The 25,279-nt window shown below is 25.2% G+C and overlaps 9 protein-coding genes across 31 annotated transcripts in view; 4 read left to right on the top strand and 5 right to left on the bottom strand.

The window, feature by feature from the left end:
• Positions 1-2,310, top strand: part of LOC102676564 (ATP synthase subunit beta, mitochondrial) — a 3,517-nt gene extending 1,207 nt beyond the window's left edge. The window contains exons 2-7 of the mRNA XM_006618347.2: positions 77-283; positions 409-672; positions 753-1,096; positions 1,167-1,392; positions 1,485-1,714; positions 1,794-2,310. Of these exons, the coding sequence (XP_006618410.1) occupies positions 77-283; positions 409-672; positions 753-1,096; positions 1,167-1,392; positions 1,485-1,714; positions 1,794-1,967 (1,445 nt within the window). The 3' untranslated portion in view covers positions 1,968-2,310. The remainder of the gene's footprint in view (positions 1-76; positions 284-408; positions 673-752; positions 1,097-1,166; positions 1,393-1,484; positions 1,715-1,793) is intronic.
• LOC102676429 (non-structural maintenance of chromosome element 4) lies at positions 2,031-3,942 on the bottom strand. The gene is made up of 7 exons (XM_006618346.2): positions 3,645-3,942; positions 3,489-3,581; positions 3,261-3,391; positions 3,078-3,192; positions 2,701-2,994; positions 2,513-2,628; positions 2,031-2,443 (listed from the first exon to the last, which is right to left on the bottom strand). Exons 1-7 carry the CDS (start codon positions 3,748-3,750, stop codon positions 2,387-2,389), a joined length of 912 nt encoding a protein of 303 aa, XP_006618409.1. The 5' UTR covers positions 3,751-3,942; the 3' UTR covers positions 2,031-2,386.
• A 10-nt stretch (positions 3,943-3,952) lies between these two features.
• On the top strand, positions 3,953-9,746 carry LOC102675136 (vacuolar protein sorting-associated protein 41 homolog). 3 transcript variants are annotated; one of them, XM_031511783.1, is made up of 14 exons: positions 3,953-4,250; positions 4,320-4,457; positions 4,688-4,970; positions 5,046-5,244; positions 5,315-5,469; positions 5,518-5,770; positions 5,850-6,114; positions 6,191-6,682; positions 6,756-7,083; positions 7,189-7,422; positions 7,553-7,597; positions 7,701-7,774; positions 7,839-7,897; positions 9,595-9,746. In XM_031511783.1, the coding sequence occupies exons 1-13, from the start codon at positions 4,230-4,232 to the stop codon at positions 7,890-7,892; spliced, it is 2,541 nt and encodes an 846-aa protein (XP_031367643.1). In that variant the 5' UTR covers positions 3,953-4,229; the 3' UTR covers positions 7,893-7,897; positions 9,595-9,746. The 3 variants fall into 3 exon arrangements, with proteins under 3 accessions (XP_031367643.1, XP_031367642.1, XP_006618397.1); XM_031511782.1 differs by having other exon boundaries at positions 7,186-7,422; XM_006618334.2 differs by having other exon boundaries at positions 3,954-4,250; positions 5,530-5,770; positions 7,186-7,422.
• On the bottom strand, positions 7,812-11,129 carry LOC102674749 (ciliogenesis-associated TTC17-interacting protein-like). Of its 4 annotated transcripts, none has more exons than XM_031511799.1 (4): positions 8,902-9,595; positions 8,378-8,822; positions 8,137-8,310; positions 7,812-8,050 (listed from the first exon to the last, which is right to left on the bottom strand). In XM_031511799.1, exons 2-4 carry the CDS (start codon positions 8,552-8,554, stop codon positions 7,958-7,960), a joined length of 444 nt encoding a protein of 147 aa, XP_031367659.1. In that variant the 5' UTR covers positions 8,555-8,822; positions 8,902-9,595; the 3' UTR covers positions 7,812-7,957. The 4 variants fall into 4 exon arrangements, with proteins under 4 accessions (XP_031367659.1, XP_031367656.1, XP_031367658.1 ...); XM_031511796.1 differs by lacking the exons at positions 7,812-8,050; positions 8,137-8,310 and having other exon boundaries at positions 8,421-8,822; positions 8,902-9,186; positions 9,243-9,457; positions 9,560-9,692; XM_031511798.1 differs by lacking the exons at positions 7,812-8,050; positions 8,137-8,310 and adding an exon at positions 11,012-11,129 and having other exon boundaries at positions 8,421-8,822; positions 8,902-9,186.
• LOC102675375 (tyrosine--tRNA ligase, cytoplasmic) lies at positions 10,822-16,134 on the top strand. 15 transcript variants are annotated; one of them, XM_031511785.1, is made up of 12 exons: positions 11,988-12,183; positions 12,254-12,445; positions 12,524-12,625; positions 12,769-12,809; positions 12,877-12,966; positions 13,886-14,289; positions 14,366-14,628; positions 14,720-14,935; positions 15,003-15,194; positions 15,278-15,542; positions 15,611-15,752; positions 15,831-16,134. In XM_031511785.1, the coding sequence occupies exons 1-12, from the start codon at positions 11,997-11,999 to the stop codon at positions 15,942-15,944; spliced, it is 2,208 nt and encodes a 735-aa protein (XP_031367645.1). In that variant the 5' UTR covers positions 11,988-11,996; the 3' UTR covers positions 15,945-16,134. The 15 variants fall into 15 exon arrangements, with proteins under 15 accessions (XP_006618398.1, XP_006618406.1, XP_031367645.1 ...); XM_031511784.1 differs by having other exon boundaries at positions 12,688-12,809; XM_031511786.1 differs by lacking the exon at positions 12,254-12,445 and having other exon boundaries at positions 12,688-12,809.
• A 63-nt stretch (positions 16,135-16,197) lies between these two features.
• On the bottom strand, positions 16,198-18,517 carry LOC102681686 (neuropeptide Y receptor type 1). The gene is made up of 4 exons (XM_031511803.1): positions 17,253-18,517; positions 16,874-17,099; positions 16,590-16,792; positions 16,198-16,512 (listed from the first exon to the last, which is right to left on the bottom strand). Exons 1-4 carry the CDS (start codon positions 17,633-17,635, stop codon positions 16,245-16,247), a joined length of 1,080 nt encoding a protein of 359 aa, XP_031367663.1. The 5' UTR covers positions 17,636-18,517; the 3' UTR covers positions 16,198-16,244.
• A 129-nt stretch (positions 18,518-18,646) lies between these two features.
• On the bottom strand, positions 18,647-22,406 carry LOC102674528 (zinc finger protein 431-like). Of its 2 annotated transcripts, none has more exons than XM_006618328.2 (7): positions 21,704-22,406; positions 21,533-21,635; positions 21,140-21,462; positions 20,700-21,068; positions 20,274-20,628; positions 19,871-20,178; positions 18,647-19,813 (listed from the first exon to the last, which is right to left on the bottom strand). In XM_006618328.2, the coding sequence occupies exons 1-7, from the start codon at positions 21,965-21,967 to the stop codon at positions 19,262-19,264; spliced, it is 2,274 nt and encodes a 757-aa protein (XP_006618391.1). In that variant the 5' UTR covers positions 21,968-22,406; the 3' UTR covers positions 18,647-19,261. The 2 variants fall into 2 exon arrangements, with proteins under 2 accessions (XP_006618391.1, XP_006618392.1); XM_006618329.2 differs by having other exon boundaries at positions 21,140-21,450.
• A 566-nt stretch (positions 22,407-22,972) lies between these two features.
• Positions 22,973-24,320, bottom strand: LOC102674221 (thioredoxin domain-containing protein 15). Of its 3 annotated transcripts, none has more exons than XM_006618325.2 (4): positions 24,008-24,320; positions 23,726-23,940; positions 23,425-23,651; positions 22,973-23,347 (listed from the first exon to the last, which is right to left on the bottom strand). In XM_006618325.2, the coding sequence occupies exons 1-4, from the start codon at positions 24,051-24,053 to the stop codon at positions 22,993-22,995; spliced, it is 843 nt and encodes a 280-aa protein (XP_006618388.1). In that variant the 5' UTR covers positions 24,054-24,320; the 3' UTR covers positions 22,973-22,992. The 3 variants fall into 3 exon arrangements, with proteins under 3 accessions (XP_006618388.1, XP_006618389.1, XP_006618390.1); XM_006618326.2 differs by having other exon boundaries at positions 23,726-23,928; positions 24,008-24,308; XM_006618327.2 differs by having other exon boundaries at positions 24,218-24,290.
• A 443-nt stretch (positions 24,321-24,763) lies between these two features.
• LOC102673997 overlaps positions 24,764-25,279 on the top strand; it is a 3,711-nt gene continuing 3,195 nt past the window's right edge. Inside the window, exon 1 of the mRNA XM_006618323.2 lies at positions 24,764-24,984. The gene's annotated coding sequence lies outside the window, so the exon portion shown is untranslated. The remainder of the gene's footprint in view (positions 24,985-25,279) is intronic.

Raw genomic sequence — 25,279 nt, 5'->3', positions numbered from 1 at the left:
TATATATATATAATTTCAGAAATAATAATTAATTATATGCAAAAGTACATATTAAGGCATAATTATTTATAATTAGGTAGAGATTATGCAAAAGCTGCAAGCTCCAAAGGTGGAGCTCAAGGAAAAATTGTTGCTGTCATTGGTGCAGTTGTTGATGTACAATTTGATGATGCTCTTCCTCCAATTCTTAATGCTTTGGAAGTACAAAATCGCACCCCCAGGCTAGTCCTTGAAGTAGCACAGCATTTGGGAGAAAACACAGTACGCACTATTGCTATGGATGGTAATTTCATGTTATAATTGTGTATATTAAATATAAAATATAATAAAAAATATAGAAATAAAAAAAAAATTTATATTTATATAGTTTTATAAAAATTTTTTACTTATATTGAAATAATCAAATAGGTACTGAAGGTCTTGTTCGTGGACAAAATGTACTGGATTCTGGATATCCTATTCGTATTCCTGTTGGTGCTGAGACATTGGGACGCATTATTAATGTTATTGGTGAACCAATTGATGAGCGTGGACCTATTCCTACTGATAAACTTGCTCCTATTCATGCTGATGCTCCAGAATTCGTAGATATGTCTGTTGAACAGGAAATTTTAGTAACTGGAATAAAAGTTGTTGATCTTCTTGCTCCTTATGCTAAAGGAGGAAAAATAGGTAAAATTTATATTTTATACACTTATAATATGCAATTTATTCATATCAACTTAATTAAATAGGTATTTATATTTAAATAGGTCTATTTGGAGGTGCTGGTGTTGGAAAAACTGTATTAATTATGGAATTAATCAATAATGTAGCAAAAGCCCATGGTGGTTACTCTGTATTTGCTGGTGTGGGTGAACGTACTCGTGAAGGAAATGATTTATATCATGAAATGATTGAATCTGGAGTCATATCATTGAAAGATAAAACTTCCAAGGTAGCTCTGGTATATGGTCAAATGAATGAACCTCCAGGCGCTCGTGCTCGTGTCGCTTTAACTGGCTTAACCGTTGCCGAATATTTCCGTGATCAAGAAGGACAGGATGTATTATTATTCATTGATAATATCTTTAGGTTTACTCAAGCTGGTTCTGAAGTATATATTATTTTTTTATTATGTTATAATTTAAATATATTTTTTTATTAAAAGTTATTTTTTTTTAAAGGTATCAGCTTTGTTAGGTCGTATTCCATCTGCTGTAGGTTATCAGCCAACATTAGCAACTGATATGGGTAGTATGCAGGAACGAATTACAACAACCAAAAAAGGATCTATTACTTCTGTGCAGGCTATTTATGTACCTGCTGATGATTTGACAGATCCTGCGCCTGCCACTACCTTTGCTCATTTAGATGCTACAACTGTATTGTCTCGAGCTATTGCTGAATTAGGTAAATATAAATACTTATTTTTATAATTTTTATATTAAAGTTCAATAATGTGAAAATTTATGATTTTCTCTTTTTTTTGGATATTATATTAGGTATCTACCCTGCTGTCGATCCCCTTGATTCCACTTCTCGTATCATGGATCCTAATATAATTGGTGCTGAACATTATAATGTTGCTCGTGGCGTACAGAAAATCTTACAGGATTACAAATCACTTCAAGATATTATTGCTATCTTAGGTATGGATGAATTATCAGAAGAAGATAAACTCACTGTTGCACGTGCACGTAAAATTCAGAGGTTCCTGTCTCAACCATTCCAGGTATACATATGAATACACATTTTACGATATTGACGATATTTCATAATATTATTTTTGTTAATTAATCTTCTTTATATAGGTTGCTGAAGTATTTACTGGTCACGCTGGTAAATTAGTACCATTAGAAGAAACTATTAAAGGATTTAAGAAAATTCTTGCTGGAGATTATGATCATTTGCCGGAAGTTGCATTCTACATGGTTGGGCCAATTGAAGAAGTAGTAGCAAAAGCAGAATCGTTGGCAAAACAATAAATTAATTCACAGTCATTAATCATGTCATTAAAAAGTAATTAAAACGATCTTCTAATAATACAGGCCTGTTTCTTTTTTTCTATAAATATTAGTTTTTATCCAAAAGTATAGGGATTTTTAAACAACAATATACGTGGATTAGAAGATTGTTTTCCGTTCGAAATTTCACAAAAAGTATATGAATTTTTCGAAAACATCATGAACATAATTAACCATAAATTTTATATAAATTGTGTAATTTTGTTTCAGATGTTTTCATATTAATTTGATATTGTTATTATTTATAACATATACTTTAATATTATAGTATATGTTAGAAATTAATAAAAATTTTACAAAAATAGAGAAAAAGACCAAATATTTTTGTTTTTACGAAAATTTTTCGTTTAAGATAAAAAGAAAATAGAAATTAAAGAAAATTATTTTATTTCAGATTCAATTAATGGATTTTCCAATCGATAAATATTTTTCAGGATCTAAAATATAAAATGAATGTTAAAAAAAATATATATATAATTTGAAAAAATTTAAAATAGCAGCATTACCTTCCATTGTTCCATGTTTAAATACATTACATTTTGAATATTTTCGATATTTCCTGTCTTCATTTGAGCTGTCATATCTTTAGTACAAGGTTGAACAACTAGTATTCCAGATGCATCTATCAAGAAAATAATATTTAATAAATAAAAGTATACATAGATTTTAATAATTGCAAAAACTAACATTGTACCTTTAGTTATTTTTATCTTTCCATCTCTAACAAGAAAAGATATTTGTAAAATATTTTGAATTGTTTTTCCAAAATCATTAGGATGTAAAATTAATTTAAAAAAATCGAGCGGTTTGCGATAAATTTTATAATATTTAGAGATAAACTCTTTCATTTTTACAGTTTCTTCTGGTCCTTCTTCTTCCTTTTCAATTGTTACAACATTATCTGGTCTTTTAATTTGTGCTTGAGTTTCTTTTACTTTTGCAGGCTTTTTTTTATTAATTTCCTTTTTTTCTAATGGTGTTAAAGTACCTAAAATATATATGAAATAAATATATAATGTAATAAAAAATAAATATTAGTTATACAAATTTTATAGTAAAATTGAATAAAACCTAGTAATGTACTATATCGAGGTGTTCTTTTAAAGCATTTTATAACTTGCGATTCCAGAAGTGACCAATCTGGTGTTTCTGGTTCAACATCTGGAAGTTGTTTTACATATTGTACCTAAGTTAAATAGATAAAATTTATTTTTGAACAATTATTAAAAACAAAAAATTTATTATGATACATACTATTTTTTTAGCAAATTCTACATGATTATATGAGCATACAACTTTTGTTAAGGATCTTGTACAATGTTTTAAAACATTAGAAGATATGTGCATCATTTCTGAATCCATTAACACTTCTTCTTGATTATGCACTAAAAAAATAAAAATAATTATATAATTAAATAATAAAAATATTTAACAAAAAATTGAATTAAATGAAATATGAAAACATATTCAGAAGTTATATACCCTTTTCTTCTATACTTGTTTCGGAATTTATATTGTCTGTTTCTTCCATGCATAATTCCAGAGTTTTTATAGTTTCATCATTAATTGATTCTTCTGAAAAATTTATATTAAATATAATATTTATTTTTCTTTTATAATATATATTCAAAATCTTACGTAAAGATTGAGCCTTAGTTATTATTTTTCTTAGAATTTCTTTGCGTTTTTGTGGAGTTCGTGAGATTGTTGTATTTTCATCGAACATAGAATTGTTTGTTGACATTTTGAATTATTTTATTAAAGAAATTTAATTAAATTAAAAATAATTTATCTACAAATATTTATATGATATAATAATTAAACAAGCAATATTTATATTGTTTTTATGCAATAGACATAAGAAAAATTGCTTTCTTTATCATCATAATCAGTATACCTAGCACTAACTCACATTAACCTTTCATCACAGTAAAATAAACTATATTAATATTTATTAGTATAGTATATTAGAATTGAATTACTGTATTGATATGATTGTCTTTTTGAAATATATTTACTGAAAATGTATTTTTAAAAATTTTTAATATATTCATTCTGTAATGATTGTTTTGTAATGTTAATCAATGTAAAGTGCAAATAACGAAACAAAATTAGAAAAAGAAAAATTTGTGATATATAAGTAAAAGGTTTCAAAGGTTTTGACATTTCGTGGTTACGAATATTGACAAGTTTCTCTTTAACCAAAAAATTAAAGAAACGGGCATGGAAAATACCTCAAATAAGGTATTATTTAAATAACTTTTTCAAAAATAAAAGATGCTAAAGTATCAATTGTATCAAATTATTTTATAGGAAGATCAAAATAATCAAGATGATTCAGACTCTGAAGTAGACGAAGTAGAACCTAGGCTCAAATACGTCAGGGTACGAAATGATTTGGAACATATATTGCAAAATGATGCAGCTAGTTGCATTGCAGTACATCCTAAGGTGTGAAATATAATCACTAATATTTATAAATATTAAAGTTAATAATAATTTCAAGTTATGAAAAGGTTAACCATGATAAAATTTATATATATAAATTTCATAAATTCTGATTTTTGGTCATAATCTTTTGTATAATGTAAATGAAATATCTTAATATATAAATTCTTTAAATTATAATAGCTATATAATTTATTATATTTATATATTATAATAAATTAATTTTTGTTTAGTTCCTATGTTTGGGATCACATTGGGGTATGATACATCTTTTAGATCATCAAGGAAATAATATACAATCTAAAAGTTTACAAGCACATACAGTTGCTGTCAATCAGATATCTATAGATCATAATGGAGATTTCATTGCATCATGTAGTGATGATGGAAAAGTTTTTATATATGGTCTTTATAGTACTGAGAATAATCATAATATGAGTATGGGTAGATTAGTTAAAAGTATAGCTATAGATCCAAATTATTACAAAAGTGGTAGTGGAAGAAGATTTATTACAGGTTATTTTATTTTATGTATTTAATTTTTTAAGACAAGTTAAACTTTAATTTTTTTGAAATAAAAATTATTTTTAGGAGATGATAAATTGGTTTTGTATGAAAAAACTTTTTTATCTCGTATGAAACTAACTGTACTATGTGATGCAGAAGGAGGAGTAAGATCAATTGCATGGATTAGTCATTTTGTGGCTTGGGCATCCGATACTGGTGTTAGAATTTATGATTTAAATGCCAGATGTTCATTAGGTCTTATTAAATGGAGTAAATCTGCTGAGTAAGTAAAAAACTGATATTACAAAAATTCTATATGATATGAAGATTAAAATAATTTTTCTCTGATATAGTGCATTACCAGAACATTATAGATGTAATCTTCGATGGTCAGATGAAAGAACATTACTAATTGGTTGGGTTGATATAGTACGAATTTGTCAAATTAGGAAAAGATCAACACAAGAAATGGTTAACAGAGACTTACCAGAATATGTAGTAGATCCAGGTATATTTTATAGCTTATAAATTATAAAAATATAATATAATAATAAAGTGTTAATTTTAGTTTCAACTTTCCGAGTGGATTTTTATATTTCTGGTATTGCACCTTTAGAAAATCAATTAGTATTACTGGGTTGTTTGAAAGAATTAGATGAAAATGGAAAAAGTCAGAGACCAACATTACATGTTATTGAACCAAAATATCAGGTTTTCTCTCTTGTCTGTGCAAATTCCCTTACACTTCGTGGCTATAAAGAATATAGTTGTAATGATTATCATTTAGATTGTCTAAAAGAAGAAAATAGGTATTTTTATTTAAAAATAAATATTCATTTCTATTAAATTTATTATTTTAAAACTAATTGTTTTTATATCTATTTATAGATTTTTCATTGTAAGCCCAAAAGATATTGTTATAGCTAGTTTATATGATGCAGATGATAGAATAGAATGGTTATTAAATCATAGAAAATTTGAACAAGCATTAGAAGCAGTAACAGTGAATAATGGCAAAAACTGTAAAAAATATACTTTAGTTGATGTTGGTCGTGTATACTTAGATCATTTGTTAGGTTGTGGAAAATATGATGAAGCAGGCAAACTCTGTTTAAAAATTTTAGGAAAAGATAAAAAATTATGGGAAGAAGAAGTTAGTATTATTATTTTTTAAGTTATTTGTTTTATTTATAATTTTACTTATATTATTTTTTTGTATTTTTTTATAGGTATATAAATTTGCAAGGGTTCATCAGTTGCGATCTATTTCTTCTTATCTTCCAAGAGGTGATGTAACATTAGATCCATTAATTTATGAAATGGTTCTTTATGAATATTTGAAAATGGATCCTGATGGATTTCTCCAACTAGTCAAAGAATGGTCTCCAAAATTGTATAAAGTTGCAGCTGTTGTAAATGGTGTTTTAGAACATCTTTTAATTCATAATCAACGACAAAATGTACTGTTAGAAGCTTTAGCTATTTTATACATTCACGATGAAAAGTACGACAAAGCGTTAGCTATGTATTTAAAGTTGAGACATAAGGATGTATTTCAACTTATTCAAAAATATCAATTGTATAATACTGTTTACGATATGATAGAAGGTTTAATGGATTTAGACGCGGAACGTGCTATACAATTTTTTTTAGAAAAAGACAGAGTGCCATCTGATATTGTTGTACAAAAATTACAGCATAATCATCGATATTTATATTTGGTAAGATCAAAAATACATATGAAATACATATTATAATTTCTTTCTTTTAATATTTAAAGATAATTTATAATAGTATTTAGATGCATTAGATAAAAAAGATACAAAAGGTACATACCATGGATTGCTAGTCCAACTTTATGCTAATTACTCAAGAGATAAATTATTACCACTTTTACGTCGTTCTGATAATTATCCAATACAACAAGCATTAGATATTTGTAGTCAGAAAAAATTCTATCCAGAAATGGTATATCTACTTGGTAGAATTGGAAATACTTCTGAAGCTTTAGCACTTATGACTAGAGAATTGAATGATATGGAGAGTGCAATTACATTTTGTCAGGAACATGATGATGAAGAATTGTGGAATGATTTGATTATTTATTCTCTAGATAAACCTAGTAAGAAATTGAAATAATATATTTTATTAAATTATAATATTATAATATTAAATTCTCCAACTGTAATATATTAAAATTATAATATTAAAATATTTCTTTCAGAAGCTATTACATTTCTCTTGCAAAAAATAGGTACATATGTCGATCCTAGACTTATGGTAGAAAGAATAAAACCATCTCTAGAAATTCCAGGCCTGAAAAAAGCTTTAGTTAAAATGATGTGTGATTATAATCTTCAAGTTTCAGTACAAGAAGGATGTAAACAAATTTTATCTAATGATTATTTTAATTTACATGAAAGATTAGTTAAATGTCATCAAAAAGGAATATTTATAGATGGTTAGTAATAAATAATTATAAATTATTTAATTATAAAAATAATTGTAATTATGAAAGAATGTAAGAAAATTTTATAAGAATTTCAATTATTAATTAATAATAATAATTATATAATTTCTTTTTTTTTTAGATGATCAAATGTGTGGAGCTTGTCATAGAAAAATAATTATAAGAGGTATCTAAAATAAGCTATTTACAATACAATATTAATAACATTTTGATTGCAATTTTTATTATTTTTATTACATTTTTTATTATTTTTATTATTTTTATTACAGAACCAAGAAATTTAGTAGTATTTTATTGTAAACATTCGTTTCATGAAGATTGTTTACCAAATTTCGAAGTAGTGGTATGTATCTTAATTTTAAATAATTTAAATATTTTTCAATTTTTATATGTTTTTTATTTTTTAGGAAAATTGCGTTATATGTAATTCCCAAAAAGATACATCTCCTAACAGACAATGATACAGGTAAATTTTAGCATTAATTGAAAATAATGTTTATATGTCTCAAATACAATTTATAGCTATTTAGTCTTTTAATTTGTGTAATATTTGATCTATGATAGAACATTTTGTACATATTTTAGAAATTTTAGAACATTCAGAACATTTGGTATAAGACTGAAAATTAAATAATTGTATGAATGTTTTATAAATATAATATAATATATGTATATAATTTTATTATAAATATGTATAAAATTTACTTTATATTTGTCATAAAATTTAATAATAGCTTCATATTGATCACAAGTTCTTTTTAATTGTGAAGAAAAATTAGACACATGATTTATTGAAGTAGATATATCCAATTTTTCTTCAATATCAGATGTAAAATCATTTGAATTTTTTGAATCAATAGAGCTTATAACTTTGGAATTCTGAAATTGATTATTTATAATTATTATACAGTATATTATATTATATAATGTATATTAAAATATTTACTTTTTCATGATTTTCTTCTGTGAAACATGTAATTTCTTGCGAACAAATCTTTTTCAATGCAGTATAATCTACATAAAATCCACAGATATTGCATAAAGTATCCAACTTCTTTTCTGTGAGCTGTGATGTTACATTATTATCATAATCTTCTTTCAATGTACTGGTCTCCCAAGTCATTGGATTTTTTGCAAATGCTTTAAAATGTTGTATTGTAAAGTCTATCACATTTTCTGGTTTTACTGTGGAGACCAGTAAATTATAAAGATATTAATATATTATTGTAAAAAGTAAAATGCAATTTGACCTGTTTAAGAAATATTGGTACAATGTTTTCCCAATCGAGAAATTGATTACCAACTAACAGTATTTGAATATAATCTGCAATTAATTGTTTTATTTCCGGGTGATCAGCTAAGTATTCCGTTTCTTCAGCGATTTTGGAAAACTATTAATAATATATGTATAAAATATGTATTTTATTTTTATAAATTATTTTACATTAAAATATATTAAATATTACTTACTTTTATATCTAAATATTTAGAAAACATTTCAATATCTTCATTCCAAGAATCTTTTAATGGTGTTTCTATTCTTATTGTTTTACTTGGAATATTTAGATCTGCTAATGGATTAATTTTCAAAATATATGGCACATCTAACCAATTATGTCGAAGTATTCTACCTTTTGCTGTTAAATATGTTCTTATAGTATGAACAGTTCCATCTTCTCTACATAGTTTTCGTTCAATCGTATAAACATTTAACACACGATTATCTAATTCCATACATTCAATAGGAGTACATATCTAATAAAAAATGTATTTCGTTATTTAAATTCATCAATATATTCATATTTTCTTACATAATTAGATTCTGTGGAATCTCCATCTATAGAAATGCTTTGAAAAGATAATATTCCTTCATAATTTATAAGTGCCAAATATCGCATAAGTAATATATTTGCTCCTTCACTTATTAATCTACTGTTAGTGTAAAAGGATAAGTCTTTAATTTCCGAAGATTTATCGCATGGACAAGTGTGTGTTAATTTTACATGATAACAATTATCTTCTATTCCTATAAATATTGTTTTTTCATATAGACCATTTTCGTAAATGAATCTATAATATTAATGTAATATTATTTTTATTTAAAAGAATGTAAAAAACATAAGTTTACTAAAAATTAACAAACTCTGTCCTCTTTTCTTCTAGGCAATGAAATTTCGATGTCACCGAACTGATAACTTTTGACCCACCGAAATGACCATCAATAGACATCGAAGATTGTACATGTATTAAAAATTCTTGAGCTTTAGGTCCAATGGATTCTACCAAAATAGAGTAACTGCCTATTGGCTTCATATCCTTCATAGATTCATTTTTTAAACAAACTATTAAGCTTTCTCGAAAACATAAAGCTGCTCGTTTTATATAGTCTGAAGTACAAAAAAAGGAAGGATACAATATATTGAAAAGATGGCATAATATTTTTTTCAACAAAAATCTATGTTTAATCTATTAATATAACTTCTAGACATCAAAATAATTACATTCCATATATAATTTATTTCACCAGCGACGAATAATTTATATATATATAATATATATATATATATATATTGTATATTTTTCTATATTACATATCGTTCGTGAACATTTACTTGTTTTATTTATAGAATATTTTTATTCGTTGTTGGAGAAATTCGGTTTCTTATTGAGAAAATTTTAATATTTATCATTAATACATAATTATTTTGTTTAAAACTGATCGACCGGAAATTAATAATTTATTGTACATACTAATGTATACTCTAAGATTTGAAAATGAAATTATTTTACAATAAAATATGAAGAAATTACAATTTATACTTTAATATGTACAGTAAAAAATTTGTCAAATTGTGATACAATATATAATATCATGTATTTTATATAAAGGTTATTGTATAAAATGATTTTGATATGTTCTATGGTAATTTAGAGATTTTATGATATAGATTTCACGCATAATATTACAGTAATTCTTAAGAATATTTTACTTAAGTTTCCATGTAAATATCATGTCTAAGTTGCAATGTAGAACATGTAAAATATAATTAATATATACATTTTTTACGTCGCTTAGAAAGTTGTACTTTTCTATGGCAATTTATTACAGTGAAAATATTTATATATTTATTATGGAAAAGGAAAAAAGAATAAATTTACCAATTGAAAATTCAGGAATCCATTTTCGAATATCAAATAATTTACAAAAAATTTCTTTCTTATCTGACATTTTGGTATTTTTTTTAATATATAATTTTTTTATTTAAATATAAAAAAAAAAAAAGAAAAAAGAAAACAAAAAAACTAGCATCATTTGTCTGATTTAACTTCTCTTGAAATATATATTAAAGTTCTAAAACCATATGATATCATTGTATCATTTTATAAAGTAATTATAAAATAAAGATGCAACGAATGCGAAAGAGATTATTAGATGTTCATGTTTGCGAATTACCAAAAAAATCTGACAGTAATTTACCAAAATTACCTCCAAATGCAAGATTTTATACTCGTTGGAAACGAAATTTTCAGAAAGTTTTTCTTGTTTCTATAACTCATCCTTTAACTCGGAATTACCTACGTAGTTTAGCCGCGATTGCTTTTGAAAAGAGAAGACACGGGCGTTCTACAGCATGGTGGGTAATACATCCTTGTAGTAACTTAAGGTAATTTTAATTTTTTCAAAATATATAATTAAGAATATAATAATATAATTAATATAATTAAAAAGATAATTTTAAAATAAATTTATATTTATATAGATATTATTGGGATTTCTTAATGACATTTACATTCCTGTACATGTTTGTTGCAATACCATATATTTTGGCATTTCATAGAGTAGCTAAAAGTTCTGATCCAAAAATTTGGAATTTAGTATATCCTGCATATATTATTTGCTTATGCGATATTGGATTTAATATGATAACTGGTTTTGAATCAAAGGATGGTCATGAAATTTTTCTTGATCCAATTTTGATAATTCAGTAATTCATTAATTTATTTAAGTTTTTTAATTTAAATTATGTTTTAATCGATGAAATATATTTTTAAAACAAGTATTATTTTTAGAAATTATATAAAAGGATATTTTTTTTTTGATCTTATATCATCGGTTCCATATGTTTGGTTTTATCAAGATCGTATTTTACCTCCTGGACCTAATTCAAATTCTTTATTACTGATTCCCGAATTTTTACCACTTTTAAAAATTGTACGTATTTATACATTACGTCACTACATCGGACAAATACTTCACGCAGTAAGAAATAGATATAAAAATTTAAAAATGTAAAAAAAAATAACTTAAACTTATTAAGATATAAGATTAAGATAATATATCTTCTCTAGTATTTTGTACTTTCACATGCTCACGAAAAAATTATATGGTTATTAATTTTGATATTATTATTATTTCATTGGAGTAGTTGTATAACAATCCTTTTCCCATTTATCATAGCATATATAAATGATGAAACTTTAAAAGTACGTATATTCAAATTTCTTATGTTTATTTTATCTCTGAAATTAATGATATAAAGTTATAAATGTTATAGGATTCAGATATGTATTTAATTACTTCTAAATTGTATGAGAAATCTGATTCTGATATTTATTTAATGTATCTTCATATTGGCATGAGTAATATTATGGCATCGACTTGTTTAGAATTTTATTCCCTGGGTAAAATGGATATAATAACACGTTGTATTTTACTATTGTTTGGAAAAGGATTTATAATTTATTTTTTAGGTAATTATTTCTTTTTTGATATAATTATTTGTTAAGAATAATTTTTTAATTATTTTTTATATTATGATAGTTATAATCTTACAATTGGTTGAATCAGCTGCAGAAGCAGAATTAAAATATCAACAAGTTATATATCAAGTGAAAGAATATATTCATCAAAAAAAATTTCCAGAAAATCTTAAAAAAAGACTTATTGATTATTACGAGTATCGTTTTCAAGGCAGTTATTTTAAAGAAAATGCAATATATCGTACTTTATCAAGTTAATACTTAATTTGGATAAAAACTTTGTATCAACTTTAATAAATAATTTTCTATAAATATATACTTTTAAATTTAGATCTTTTAAATCAAGAAATTATGATGCACAGTAGCCGTGGATTGTTAGATACAGCAATCATTTTGCATCATTTGCCACGCAATGTCATTGGAAATTTAATGGGTAAAATAAAAATATGTTTTTATTTTAAAAGATTTTTTGTTTTCAATGTTAAATTTTTATAGGAATTTTAAAACCAGTCATTTATCTCAATGAAGATATCATATATAAAAGTAGAACTGAAGGTGATTGTATGTTCTTTATAGTTAGTGGAACTGTTGCTCTTATTACATTCTCTGGAAAAGAAGTATGCGAATTTATTTTATATTAATATATGTTATAAAAGTAATAAAAATTAATAATTTCCTTTTAAGATATGTCATGAAAAAGATGGAGGTTACTTTGGTGAAGGAGCTATAATATTTCCAGATCGAAAAAGATTAGAAACTGTAATCGCGCTAGAAGTATGTGAAGTAGTTCGTTTAGATCGCCGTGATTTCAAACGTATGTTTCCTACAACATCAATTCTTTATAAAAGATTGGAAGATGTTGCTAAAGAAAGATATCAAAAAATTAATAAACTTGAGAAAATAGATTCAATAATTTATAGACAAAATGAAGATAATGAAATATTAAATGAAGAGAATGAAATGATTAATGAAATTGAGAATAATAAATATTGAATTATGAAATTGAGAATAATAATAAACAAATTAAAAAAAAATATAGTAAATTAAAATTATTTAAATATTTAATTTTATATAATAATAATTTCAACAAAAATTATATAACAATAATTTAAAAAAAAACATTATTCTAAATTCATAATGAATTATAATTATGAATTGTAATTATGAATATTCATAATGAATTGAAAGTATATATGTTTTTATATGCTTCAATATCTTATTCATATTCTCACTCTCACTATACCTTCAGTAGTACATGCATTCAACTTATCAACTTTTTTTGGATTTATTATATCCGAAAAAATTTATTGTATTTAAGAAGTTATGCAATGTAATTGATTTAATATTAAGATAATAATTTATATCATACATAAAGAATTTAATTATTTTTTAATTTTGATTTTCAATTGATTTATTTTAAACAGATATTAAGTAAATAGTTACAATTGTTATAATTATGTTATAATATTGGTATTAATTTATTATATTTTATTGAATTATATATTATTTAAAATATTTGCACGAATTTAATTAGAATCAATGTTATTATAATTAAAATTAATTATAGGTTAAGTTTAGAAATTTGACGTGTGTCGTAAGTACACGTGGCTAAACACATGTGTCATTTTATTTAATTAATAAGTATAATCATTAATTTTATTTTTAATTTATCTATATAAAACTAAAATTTTAGTTTTATCTTTTATTTAGTGCTATAAACATGGTTGAACTGAAATGGGAAGAAAAATATGAACTCATCACAAGAAACTTAGCTGAGTGGCTTGGTGATGAAAAACTTAAAAGTATTCTCAAACAACGAGATTTGAAGCTTTATTGGGGTACTGCTACAACTGGTAGACCTCATATTGGCTATTTTACACCAATGTCCAAGATAGCAGATTTCTTAAAATCTGGTGCAGAAGTTACTATATTATTTGCTGATCTTCATGCTTATTTGGATAATATGAAAGCACCATGGGAACTTTTAGAATTACGTACCCAATATTATGAAAAAATCATTAAAGCTATGCTTAAATCTATTGATGTACCTTTAGAAAAATTAAAGTTTGTTAAAGGAACTGATTATCAATTATCCAAGTAAGTAATCATATATGATTAAATATAAGCAAAAAATTGATAGAATATATGCTATATCAATTACTTTTTATTCTAGGGAATATACATTAGATGTGTATCGTTTAAGTTCTATTGTTACTGAGCATGATGCAAAAAAAGCAGGTGCTGAAGTAGTTAAACAAGTTGTAAATCCTTTGCTTTCTGGATTATTATATCCAGGTTTACAAGCTTTGGATGAACAATATCTTAAAGTTGATGCTCAGTTTGGTGGAATAGATCAAAGAAAAATTTTCACCTTTTCAGAAAAATATTTACCATTACTTGGTTATGAAAAACGTATTCATTTAATGAATCCAATGAGTATGTGTGCAACAAAAAACATTATATTAAAATCAAATACAAAAATTAGTTTTTAAAATTTATAAATCATAAATACAAAATTTTATTTCAGTACCTGGATTAGCAGGATCAAAAATGTCTTCTTCTGAAGAAGATTCAAAGATTGATTTATTAGATAATGCTTCTGTTGTTAAAAAAAAGTTAAAAAAAGCATTTTGTGAACCTGGTAATATTAGTGATAATGGAGTACTTTCATTTGCCAAATATGTAATATATCCTTTATTAAAAGAAGGAGAATCTTTTAATATATATAGAACAGCTGAATTTGGTATGTTTCATTTTTTATTTTTAATATTTTTAATAAATACAAATATATATAATACATCTTTTTTTAGGTGGAGATATATCATTTGATACATATGAAGATTTAGAAAATGCATTCGCTAAAGAAGAAATACATCCTGGAGATTTAAAAAATGCAGTTGAGATTTATATCAATAAACTTTTAGATCCAATTAGAAAAGAATTTGAAACAGATTCAAAATTAAAAAATTTAGCGAATAAAGCATATCCTCCACAAAAGCCAAGTAATATTTTTTTCATATAAAACAAATATTGAACAAACTATAAATTTAAATGATAATATGAAACACTTATGTTAAATATTTAGAAATTATTGAGGAATTAACACCGGCTCGATTAGATATTAGAATTGGCAAAATAATTGAAGTATCAAAACATTCTGATGCTGATTCACTTTATGTAGAAAAAATTGATCTTGGAGAAGCTACTGGACCTCGTACAATAGTCAGTGGACTTGTAAATTATGTACCATTAGAACAAATGAAAGATAGAATGGTAGTTGTTCTTGCAAACTTGAAACCAGCAAATTTAAGAGGTGTTCAATCCCATGGAATGGTTTTATGTGCTTCAATGTATGTTTTGTTTTGATTTATAAATTTATATGTATTACATTAAATAATTTTTAAATTATTAATAATAGGGATGAACCAATGAGACGAGTAGAACCATTGAGACCTCCATTAGACAGCAAGCCAGGTGAAAAAGTAATTGTGGATGGATATGAAGATGGATCACCAGATGATGTACTTAATCCCAAAAAAAAAATATGGGAAAAATTACAAGTATACTTTTGTTTTTTATATAATAAAATGAAAGAAGTTATATATTCACAAGTTACTATTAAATTAAATTTTTTATAGGTTGATCTCGTAGTAAATGGTAATGGGGAAGCATCTTGGAATGGAAATCTTTTACTTACTGTCAATGGTGGCAAACTTACAACTGATAGTCTTAAAAATGTAGCGATTAAATAATAATGCTTCAGATATCTAGGTATCCATGCATTTTTATTTTTACAAAAATTGATCAAATCTGTTTTATATTGAGAAATGCTTTATATTTAAAACTGCCGTTTCTTATTTAATTGCTTGCATTACTATTTTATATTTTTGATGTAAGTATATAATATATAAAAATAGATAAGAAATGCATCTATACAAGAAATTTAAGATTTTAAATATTATTTATCCTATTCTTATATTTCTCATTATATTTCTCAATAAAATATATAAAATATATTTATAAAATTAATTAAATAGAATTCTAACATTTGATCATATAATAGTCGATGAAATATGTGGTATTGTATTTCTGTCTTTATAAAAGATTCGTATACAAGGAAATTGTGGTTTTAGATTATGAGAATTTTGTGCTTTTAATCCTGAGATAATACAAGTTTTTAATACTTTTTGTTTTTTTTTTTGCATTAGCCAAGATGTAGCAGAGTACAACATTAATTCTTTCTTTAGTGAACTACTACTATAGCTATATAATAAAGGATTTATTGCTGCATTAACTAATACTAAATATCTGCTAATATACCTGTAACAATTGTTTATTTGTTATATACTACATATATATTGGAAAAATATTTTTATTAATTTTTTAGAAATATTTACCATAATGGATATATAGCTTCTGCTTGTCCTGTTTTAGGCGTTTCTTTCAATAATTGTGCTCTACGAATTATTAATGCGGTAAATGGTACACGGCATATAATGAATGCTACAACTATAAGAGCCAATATTTGTGCTACTTTTCCTTTATATTTTACTACAATTGGATATTTATTTTTTAGAGCTTGTGATTCATAACGATCTAACTAAAATTCGATATTTTATAGATTATATTTATATTTTTATAATATTTATAAGAAAAATTAAATACTTTATCATTTTAATACTTTGATAAGAATAGCTGTATAACATATTGCCATGATAGTCAATGGTGCCCAAACACTTAAACCAGCAAAAATATGCCAATAAGGATAAATAAGTACAGTATCTTCAGTGCAATAAGTTTCTAAATAATTTTTCCATTGTCTTTCATAATAATGACGAAAATAAATCAAAGGAATGGCAACAGATATTCCAAAAATCCAAGTAGAAAAAAGTAAAATATACATCATCCTGATGTATAATCCATATAATGTCCATGATATCAATCCATAAAAATCCATGATTATATCCATGATCCAAATAAAATCCATGATAAAAAAAATGTAATATATATATTATTTGTTATATAATGATTTTTATATTTTTAATACTTTATTTTATCACCTTTTTGTTAATTTTCCCGAGCAATTAAGGACAATAGCAGAAACACGATCATAACTAATTGCACTCAAATTAAAAACTGCAACTAATGTTAAAGCATGGACCAATGATCCATCCAATCGACAGCCAATCTCTCCCAAAATATAATTTTGAAATAGATCGACGCAAAGAAATATCCATGGACATATTAAACATGTACCTAAATCCGCGATACACATATTCACAATTAAGAGATTAGTTGTAGTATGTAAAGATTTTTCTTTGAGTATCACGTAGATTAATCCACCATTAGCAAAAGATCCAATAATGATAATTGGTAAAATGCTGATGATTTTTACAATTATTTCCCACATAGGACGTATTTCCCAAATTTCTCTGGGAAACATATACTTACTAGTGTCGACATTTTCCCACTAAGAATTTATATATTTGTCAATTATATTAATAGTGAATATAATAACTAATCGATATTTTAAATAAAATCATACTTCCAAATTAGCAGATGCAAAATCATAATTATTCTCTATATGATAATTCCATTGTATATCTAACATAAAACTTTTATTCCACAAATTTAAAAAACCCATGTCATTTATTTTAATAAGGCACAAGAACGACATGAATTCTAATAAAGTACTAAAGGTTTAATCATAATTGCAAGAGACTTAATCTAAATGCAACAGATGGTACATTATAACATCAAGAACAAGTTTGTTTATTCAGCACTTTAGTAAAGTTTGAAACATGAGATTTCGGTTAAAAATAATTGGTCAATTCTGGAAATATTTTTAAAAAAATATTTTTTTTTATGAAAAATAATGATGATTTATCATCATTATTAAATAATGATGATTTATATTTTAATTTATAAGTATATTTTATTTGGTGAAAATGTATATGAATACACATGAATTTCATATAAATTTGTATAATTTGTATAATGATGTGCGGTAGCTTTTTTTATCTATATAAATTAATTAGATTTTGTTTATGTACAAGAATGTACATTTGGCACATTTAAATAAAAATATTTTTGCACAATATTTTACGTAGCTGTGATTTATATATCATATATTTATTATTTATATATTTTTTATTAGACACTTTATATAATTTGTACTTAGTAGATTATTTTCTAGTCAGTCATAAAATTATCTAAACGATTTTTCATAATTTTTTTTTAATGTACGAAAAATATATAAAAGTTATACTAATAGTACGATTTAATTATGCAAATATTTAATTTCAGTAGTACTAAATGTTATTTTTTTAAGAGATTAAAAATAATTGAAATTATTAATCGTTTATATACTTTTTTACGAATACATCTATATTTTTTATATTATAAATTTTTAACACCATTGGAACTCTTAGAATTAATTCTAATATTAATCTTTGAGAAAGATTTTTGTTAGATTTTTATTTTTTTATAGTTAAAATAAAGAAATATTTTGTAATTCATTTTATTATATTACTATTATCTTATATTACTATTAAATAACTAAAAAAGTAGAAATTAAGAAAGGTATGAAGTATTGAAATTCACAACATAGTTGCAACTAATAATGTAACTCAATTGTTAAAATAGATCATAAATTAAATAATATAGATTTTTTTACTTTAATATATTAAACAGGCATAATAAAACTATCTCTGATACAATTGCTATTCATATTTCACATATTCTATCCGCACAATACCATTGAGGATATACAAATTTGTAATATGTATTATTTGTATTATTTACAAATAATTACAAATAATACAAATATTTGTATATTTGTATTATTTACAAACAAATACTATTCATGTCTAGTCACAGCAGCAATTCACATTAGAATGTCAGTTCATAAAAACTAAAATTTTATAACATTTAATGCATGAATATAAATCCTGCTGATAGTCTTTGAACACTATGGAAAATAGGGATTCATTCATCATCATCATTTTCCATTACATTAAACAATATTAAACTACAATTTATAACAAACATATGACTAGCTTTTATAGTCTCATTCTGTATCATCAGCTTCTGATGATTGCGCGACGGGTAATGGTGATGGAATAACTAATTCATCATCTTCAACTTCTTCTTCAGCAAGCAAAAAATCTTCTCCTTCATGAATTTCTTCTTCTCTTGCTGGTTCTGGAGGAGCTAATACGTCTTGACCATGTTGTTTTAAATGATCTTTTAATGCAAATGCTCTACCATAGGATGCACCACAAATATAACAACTGAACTTTAAATTATTATCTTTTTTATGAGTTTGTATATGAGCACGCGCGGCATACAAAGAAGCAAAAGGACGGGAACATTCAGTGCATCGAAATGGTTTAGTGTGACTATTTTTGTGCCCTGCTAATTGAACACGTGTTTTAAAAGTTTTTGGACAATATGGGCATGTGTAAGCACGTTCTTCTCCGTGTGTAAGCAAATGATGATTATATACGGATGAAGCCTTAAATCTTTTACCACAATGTTGGCATCCATATGGCCTGACTCCAGTGTGAGTCCTCATATGTAAAGTCAGACAATAAGATACACGAAAAGTTTTACCGCAAACCTGAGAGATAGTAGATTATTTTTATAATAGAAATGATATTATTTTTAATATACTTACCTCACATGCATGTGGTTTTTCTCCAGTATGGATACGTTCATGTTTTACTTTCTCATGAGGTCTTGTAAATCTGCGACCACAGTGTTGACACTGATAAGGCTTTTGATTTTCTGCAGGTTCAGCAGTTGTAGCAGTCTCTGTAGTAGGTGGTGTTGGTGAATGTGGTTGACTTAGTTCTGTATGTACCGCGGCATGCATTGCTAAACTATCAGCAGAATCAAATTTCCTGTTGCATACTGTACAAGTAACAGAATCACCAGAATGTAATGCCATGTGCGCTTCTTTGTATGATTCTGCTAATGTTTTACCTAAATAATTATATAATAATATATAAATAAATATTAGTGTATTTTAAAAAAAAAATTATATTAATTATGTTTAAATTTAATTTTCGAAACATTACCGCACTCAGGACACGTGAATGTTGCACTAGGTGTTCCTTCAGGTGCATCAACATGCCTTGCTCTGACTGGTGCATGCATTCGAGAATGCAAGCGCAAACTTTTATGTGAACAAAATTCTGTACCACAAGTTTCACATATGAAAGTTTTTTGATTTGGATCAGGTTCACCTTCATGTACTTTTGCATGTAATTGTAATGCTTTCGGTGTTGCAAAAGTTTGATCACAACTATCACAACGATTATTGCCATGAAGACATGCATGAACTCGAAAGTTTCCTAATTTAGAGAACTGCTGAAGGCACTGATTACATCTATACATTCTCATTGGTGTTGCAGCCAATCTTTTTTCTCGTACCTATAATCAATGTATATGAAAAAAATATCAAGATTGATTATAATAAATAGACAAATAAACACTTTTCATACTTTCACTCCTTCTACATTAGAAAAAAATTTTTCAATCATTGGTGCTTTAGTAGATTGAAGTGATGTTTGTGCTGGAGTTCTATCCCAGAATCTTTCTATTTGTACTACTTTTCTTGTATATAATCTTCCTTCACTGTCCACACATTCTTCTGTACGAAGAGTATTCATACTTTGCCTTTGTCTATTATTGATTACATTTCCTGATTCTGAAGTTAAGGTGTTAGTTGCAGGTACTGTAGGAATATCATCTAATTGATCAGCTATTTCAAGTAGTACTTCTTGTCCATCATGAAATTGTTTTATATGTTCCACAACAGAATTAAAGCTCATGTCACAACTAGTGCAACTGTAAACTGCTTCTGGTTCAATCTGTAAAAATTACATTTATTAATTATATAATTTATTTATTCATGTATAAATATTATCTTTATTATTCATACCTCACAAAGTTCTTGTTTAACATGTAAAAGTCCATCTTCATCTAATTCACCTACATCATTTATATGATCCATATTTATCAAAGCACCAGTATCTCCATCAAGAAGTTCTGAACCATCAGGTAAAATAGTAATTACATTTTTATTTCTATTTTTATCATCTGCTTCTGAAGTGGTTGAAATTGCCACTAACTGATCCTGAGATAAAGATTTTTCTTCTGCTTTGCTTGCAATATTAGGAACTTTTTCTGACATCTTAAATTCCAAAGAATTTTGCTCCATGTGTGTCTCTTCAGTTTCCATCTTTTCTACGACTTTAATATCTCCTGATATTTTCATTAGAAATAATAGTCAAACAAACAGAATTAAGATAGATTAAATTACATGTTTACACACCATTTTCATCAACTTGTATAGTTTGAGGCCCACCAACTATCATAATTCCAGTGTCATTTACAGTTGCTAGAAAGCTTTGATCTATTCCTTCAACATTTGTATCCTAAAATTAGAATTATCAAACAAAAACCAAAGAGAATATAAGTACAAAAATTTTCATTGGGTATTAACCATTAACACTTCTGTATCTACTGATTGAGATTCCTGTTGAGCATCTTCCTCAGTATCACGTTTTGATTCAGATGATACCTCTGATTCAACGCTTTGTCCACACCGATCCAAATGTTGAATGAGTGCCATTACTGAGTCAGATCGCTGCGAACAACCAGGACAGTATAGGTTGTCCGTCATGCTTAATAAATGGTACTTTAATGACTGTGGATTGTTAAACGTTTCACCACAGCACATTGGGCAGACAAGATTCAACGAGCCCATTATCTTTTTCGTTTTGGTGCTGATCTCATAGAGGGTCTTTGTTGACCTTAATCTGACCCTCTACTTTTTTTATTAACTTAACTCGATTTTTTTACGTTTGTCTATTTTATTTTTAATTAAAAAACAAAGCCGGCTCCTTGTTAAGAACCTAACCTGATGATGAATCACAAAAATCAGTATAACTCTTCAAATATATCCAGATATAGAACAATGTCATGTTGTTTCTTCGGAAGACTTGGCTTTTCACAGAATATCTATTTAATTGCAATCAATTATATTACATAAAAATAAACGGCATTTCTTTCTTATAATAACAGCGATAACAAAACTCATTAGAGACGAACTTCAGCGCAAACAAATGCCGCACACAACAATCATGAAGTTAGGGATGTGATAAGTGAATCGCGAAGTCGGCCATTACATGCGAGTTTCGGTATATTAACTATCGAAGTCAAATTCAAGCTTTATTATTTACAACATCATAATTGTTTCATTGCAATACAAATTATTATAATCTTGTTAGATTTCATCTCTCGAGAGTTTCAAATCATTTGTATTATAGTACATACATCAAAACAATTGATAGCAATTGAAAATGAATTAGATGCTCAATTGACAAAAGGCGCGCGGTATGTTCAGGTTTCATTAGAACAAACTTCGCATTTGCAAAACTTCCTGTAATTTATAATTCAATAATATATTACTAAAAGATAAAATTATATTTTACAATATATTTACAATAATTACAATATTATTACAATATTATGAAATATTATATAAAATGCAAAATTTATAATAAATAATTTTATAAATACTAACAGAAGGTAAAAAATAATAATTAGACAATATATCCTTCTGTATAACAGTATGTATTTCTGTATTTTACTTATTTAGCAAAGTATATATACATTGTCTTAATTAATAATTACAATATATATTATCACGTAAATCAATAATAATACCATATTTGAATTTCATGCCATGTTTTTGTTACATGGAATAAAAATAGTCTCTTTTTTTATGTTTTAATCAACATGTTCATGTTGAGCATTACTTTCACGCCATGTATTTTGAATTAATTCTACAAATTGTTGCCACCATCTACTTTGAGATGTAAAATACAAAGCACATGCAGTAATGAAAATCCATGAAAGAACTAAACAATAATCTGTTCCATTAGAAGGTGTACTAGAAACAGGACCAGAAAAATCCAAAGATGTAACATATAATGATCCATTTGGTTGTAAATTAGTAATTTGTGTTATAAATTTTGCAAAAGTTTCCAATGTGTAAACAGTATAATTAAATTTTGCTACAGGTTTTCCATTATGAACAAGCATTAATGTTGGAACTCCAACAATTCCATATTGAGCATTAAAACTGAAATTATGGAAAATTTAAAAAGCTTTTAGATTTTTTTAATTATATAAATATTTATATTTATTTCATAACCTTACTTTTGATATTTAATAGCATCTAATGCTACTGCTTTAATATGTGGAAATGAACGTGGCAATGCATTAAAATGTGGCGCAGCTTGACTACTGAATATACTCCATCTGGCATAAAATAATACTATTACGCAAGTTCCTGGTAAAAGTCTGCCTTCTTTATCATTTCTACTTTTATTTGATGGTGCAGGTTCTAAGATTAATAATTTCATTAATCTGGTTGCATTAACAATCTGAAATTTATATTTATGTAATATAATTTTTCTTTTATATTTTATATTTAATATTTTCAAATATTTTATTTTACTTCTACTGGCCCATAGATTTTATCTGTTAAACAATTGACTTTAGTCACATTAGAAGACGAATTAGTTGCTGTCACATTTGCTTCGATAATTTTATTTTCTTCTTTATATTTTATATCTTCCGAATTAGATTCAGGTTTTTGATCAGAGTTCTTAAATGAGATTACTTCTATCATTTCACATTCGCCCATTCGTCCAAAAACACCTATTACATGAACTACACAAATAAGAGAAATTGAAATTGTCTTATTATCAAATTGCAACGAAAGATATTAATGTCTCACCTAAAACTATGATAAATAAACAGAAGTTCTTTCTAGAAAAAAACATTTTATGTATATAACCTAGAAAACTGTTTATGTTATGTTATGTGTTTTTATCAGAAATTTGAAAACGATTAAATTCACAAATAACTTGAACGTTTTTAATCTATAACGTACAATATTTAACGAATAATCATAATTGCAGTATAATTCATAATATTATACACACACCAAACAAATTGATGCATCATTTTTATTTTCATTCTCGATCAAGAAATAATATGTATAAGAATATCATGATCAACTGTTTGAGGTCGCATCAATCGCATATCATGCAATTCATCTATTATTCCACACATGAAATATAATATGTAATCTGTTATTATTTTTACATATGCATATTATTAATAATTTATTTTAATTATTATATTAATTTTACATACATATAGATTTGATATCATATTTTACGTTATCAAGATTAATATTTTTTTAATCTATATTATTTTTTAATAAATTCTTAAATCTTAAAAAATCTTAAGTTTTCTTTAAAATTCGAAGAAAGCGAATTTATATAAATTTTTTTTTTACGATTAAAAATACACTACATTATATAAATAAAATAATTTCTTATGCTTACTATATCATATTATAAATATTAAAACATGTTATTGTTAAAACATGTTAAAAAAATCATATCATAATCATTAATTCATTGAAAATAATGAAATCAATTAATTTAGAATAAATAAATCTCAGGATAAATCTTATATTAAACTCATTGCTTTCAAACATATTCCACATAAGTATTGCCGGAAGAAAAAAGAAAGAAAGATTTAAGAGTAGGAGTTACCGCGCGTATCTAGCCACTTTCATTGTTATTTGATCTGCCTTACGCTAAAGGTGCAAGCTGAATATTTCCATCTGAACAAATAACTAGTAATTTTATTTATTTATTACAAAATTTTTCATCATTAAAACATAATATCTTCGAATTTTCAGTGAGTACATACAAATATTTTTATTTATATTTCTCACTATTTCTATAATGCACTGTTTCAGTTACTACCTTTCATTAAAAATTACTTTCTTTTTTTTTACATTATATTAATATAAAAAAAAATTCTTTACTTTCATATTCAATGCTTGATCTGACATCTGATATATAATTTTTTTAAAAAAGTAACTAATTTTTATTCAATTAAAATATCTTAAAGTTATTATTAATTAAATATTTCCTCAATAATTTTAAAATTTAATTGAATATTTTATTTTTTTGTTAAATCATTGATTATT

Source organism: Apis dorsata, unplaced genomic scaffold (assembly GCF_000469605.1).
Source record: "Apis dorsata unplaced genomic scaffold, Apis dorsata 1.3 scaffold_348, whole genome shotgun sequence".
NCBI lineage: Eukaryota > Metazoa > Arthropoda > Insecta > Hymenoptera > Apidae > Apis > Apis dorsata.
The sequence above is the reverse complement of the archived record's forward strand: the minus strand, read 5'-3'. Positions and strand labels throughout refer to the sequence as shown.

Coding starts and splice junctions, on each gene's coding strand:
- LOC102681686 (XM_031511803.1), bottom strand. CDS start 17,635: ATGTTTCCCAGAGAAATTTGGGAAATACGTCCTATGTGGGAAATAATT. Junction 16,793..16,873: donor ATACAGCTATTCTTATCAAA/GTATTAAAATGA, acceptor ATCGAATTTTAG/TTAGATCGTTATGAATCACA. Junction 16,513..16,589: donor GAAGCTATATATCCATTATG/GTAAATATTTCT, acceptor CAATTGTTACAG/GTATATTAGCAGATATTTAG.
- LOC102674749 (XM_031511796.1), bottom strand. CDS start 9,329: ATGCGATATTTGGCACTTATAAATTATGAAGGAATATTATCTTTTCAA. Junction 9,187..9,242: donor ATTCCACAGAATCTAATTAT/GTAAGAAAATAT, acceptor ATTTTTTATTAG/ATATGTACTCCTATTGAATG. Junction 8,823..8,901: donor CTAAATATTTAGATATAAAA/GTAAGTAATATT, acceptor TATTATTAATAG/TTTTCCAAAATCGCTGAAGA.
- LOC102674528 (XM_006618328.2), bottom strand. CDS start 21,967: ATGGGCTCGTTGAATCTTGTCTGCCCAATGTGCTGTGGTGAAACGTTT. Junction 20,179..20,273: donor ATTCACGTGTCCTGAGTGCG/GTAATGTTTCGA, acceptor ATAATTATTTAG/GTAAAACATTAGCAGAATCA. Junction 19,814..19,870: donor AAAAACCACATGCATGTGAG/GTAAGTATATTA, acceptor ACTATCTCTCAG/GTTTGCGGTAAAACTTTTCG.
- LOC102675136 (XM_031511782.1), top strand. CDS start 4,230: ATGGAAAATACCTCAAATAAG. Junction 4,251..4,319: donor TGGAAAATACCTCAAATAAG/GTATTATTTAAA, acceptor ATTATTTTATAG/GAAGATCAAAATAATCAAGA. Junction 7,084..7,185: donor TTATTCTCTAGATAAACCTA/GTAAGAAATTGA, acceptor TATTTCTTTCAG/AAGCTATTACATTTCTCTTG.
- LOC102675375 (XM_031511784.1), top strand. CDS start 11,997: ATGTATTTAATTACTTCTAAATTGTATGAGAAATCTGATTCTGATATT. Junction 12,184..12,253: donor ATTTATAATTTATTTTTTAG/GTAATTATTTCT, acceptor ATATTATGATAG/TTATAATCTTACAATTGGTT. Junction 14,629..14,719: donor TCATTTAATGAATCCAATGA/GTATGTGTGCAA, acceptor ATTTTATTTCAG/TACCTGGATTAGCAGGATCA.
- LOC102674221 (XM_006618325.2), bottom strand. CDS start 24,053: ATGTTTTTTTCTAGAAAGAACTTCTGTTTATTTATCATAGTTTTAG. Junction 23,941..24,007: donor TTTATTTATCATAGTTTTAG/GTGAGACATTAA, acceptor TTATTTGTGTAG/TTCATGTAATAGGTGTTTTT. Junction 23,348..23,424: donor GATGCTATTAAATATCAAAA/GTAAGGTTATGA, acceptor CCATAATTTCAG/TTTTAATGCTCAATATGGAA.
- LOC102676429 (XM_006618346.2), bottom strand. CDS start 3,750: ATGTCAACAAACAATTCTATGTTCGATGAAAATACAACAATCTCACGA. Junction 3,582..3,644: donor AACTAAGGCTCAATCTTTAC/GTAAGATTTTGA, acceptor TAAATTTTTCAG/AAGAATCAATTAATGATGAA. Junction 3,392..3,488: donor AACAAGTATAGAAGAAAAGG/GTATATAACTTC, acceptor TTATTTTTTTAG/TGCATAATCAAGAAGAAGTG.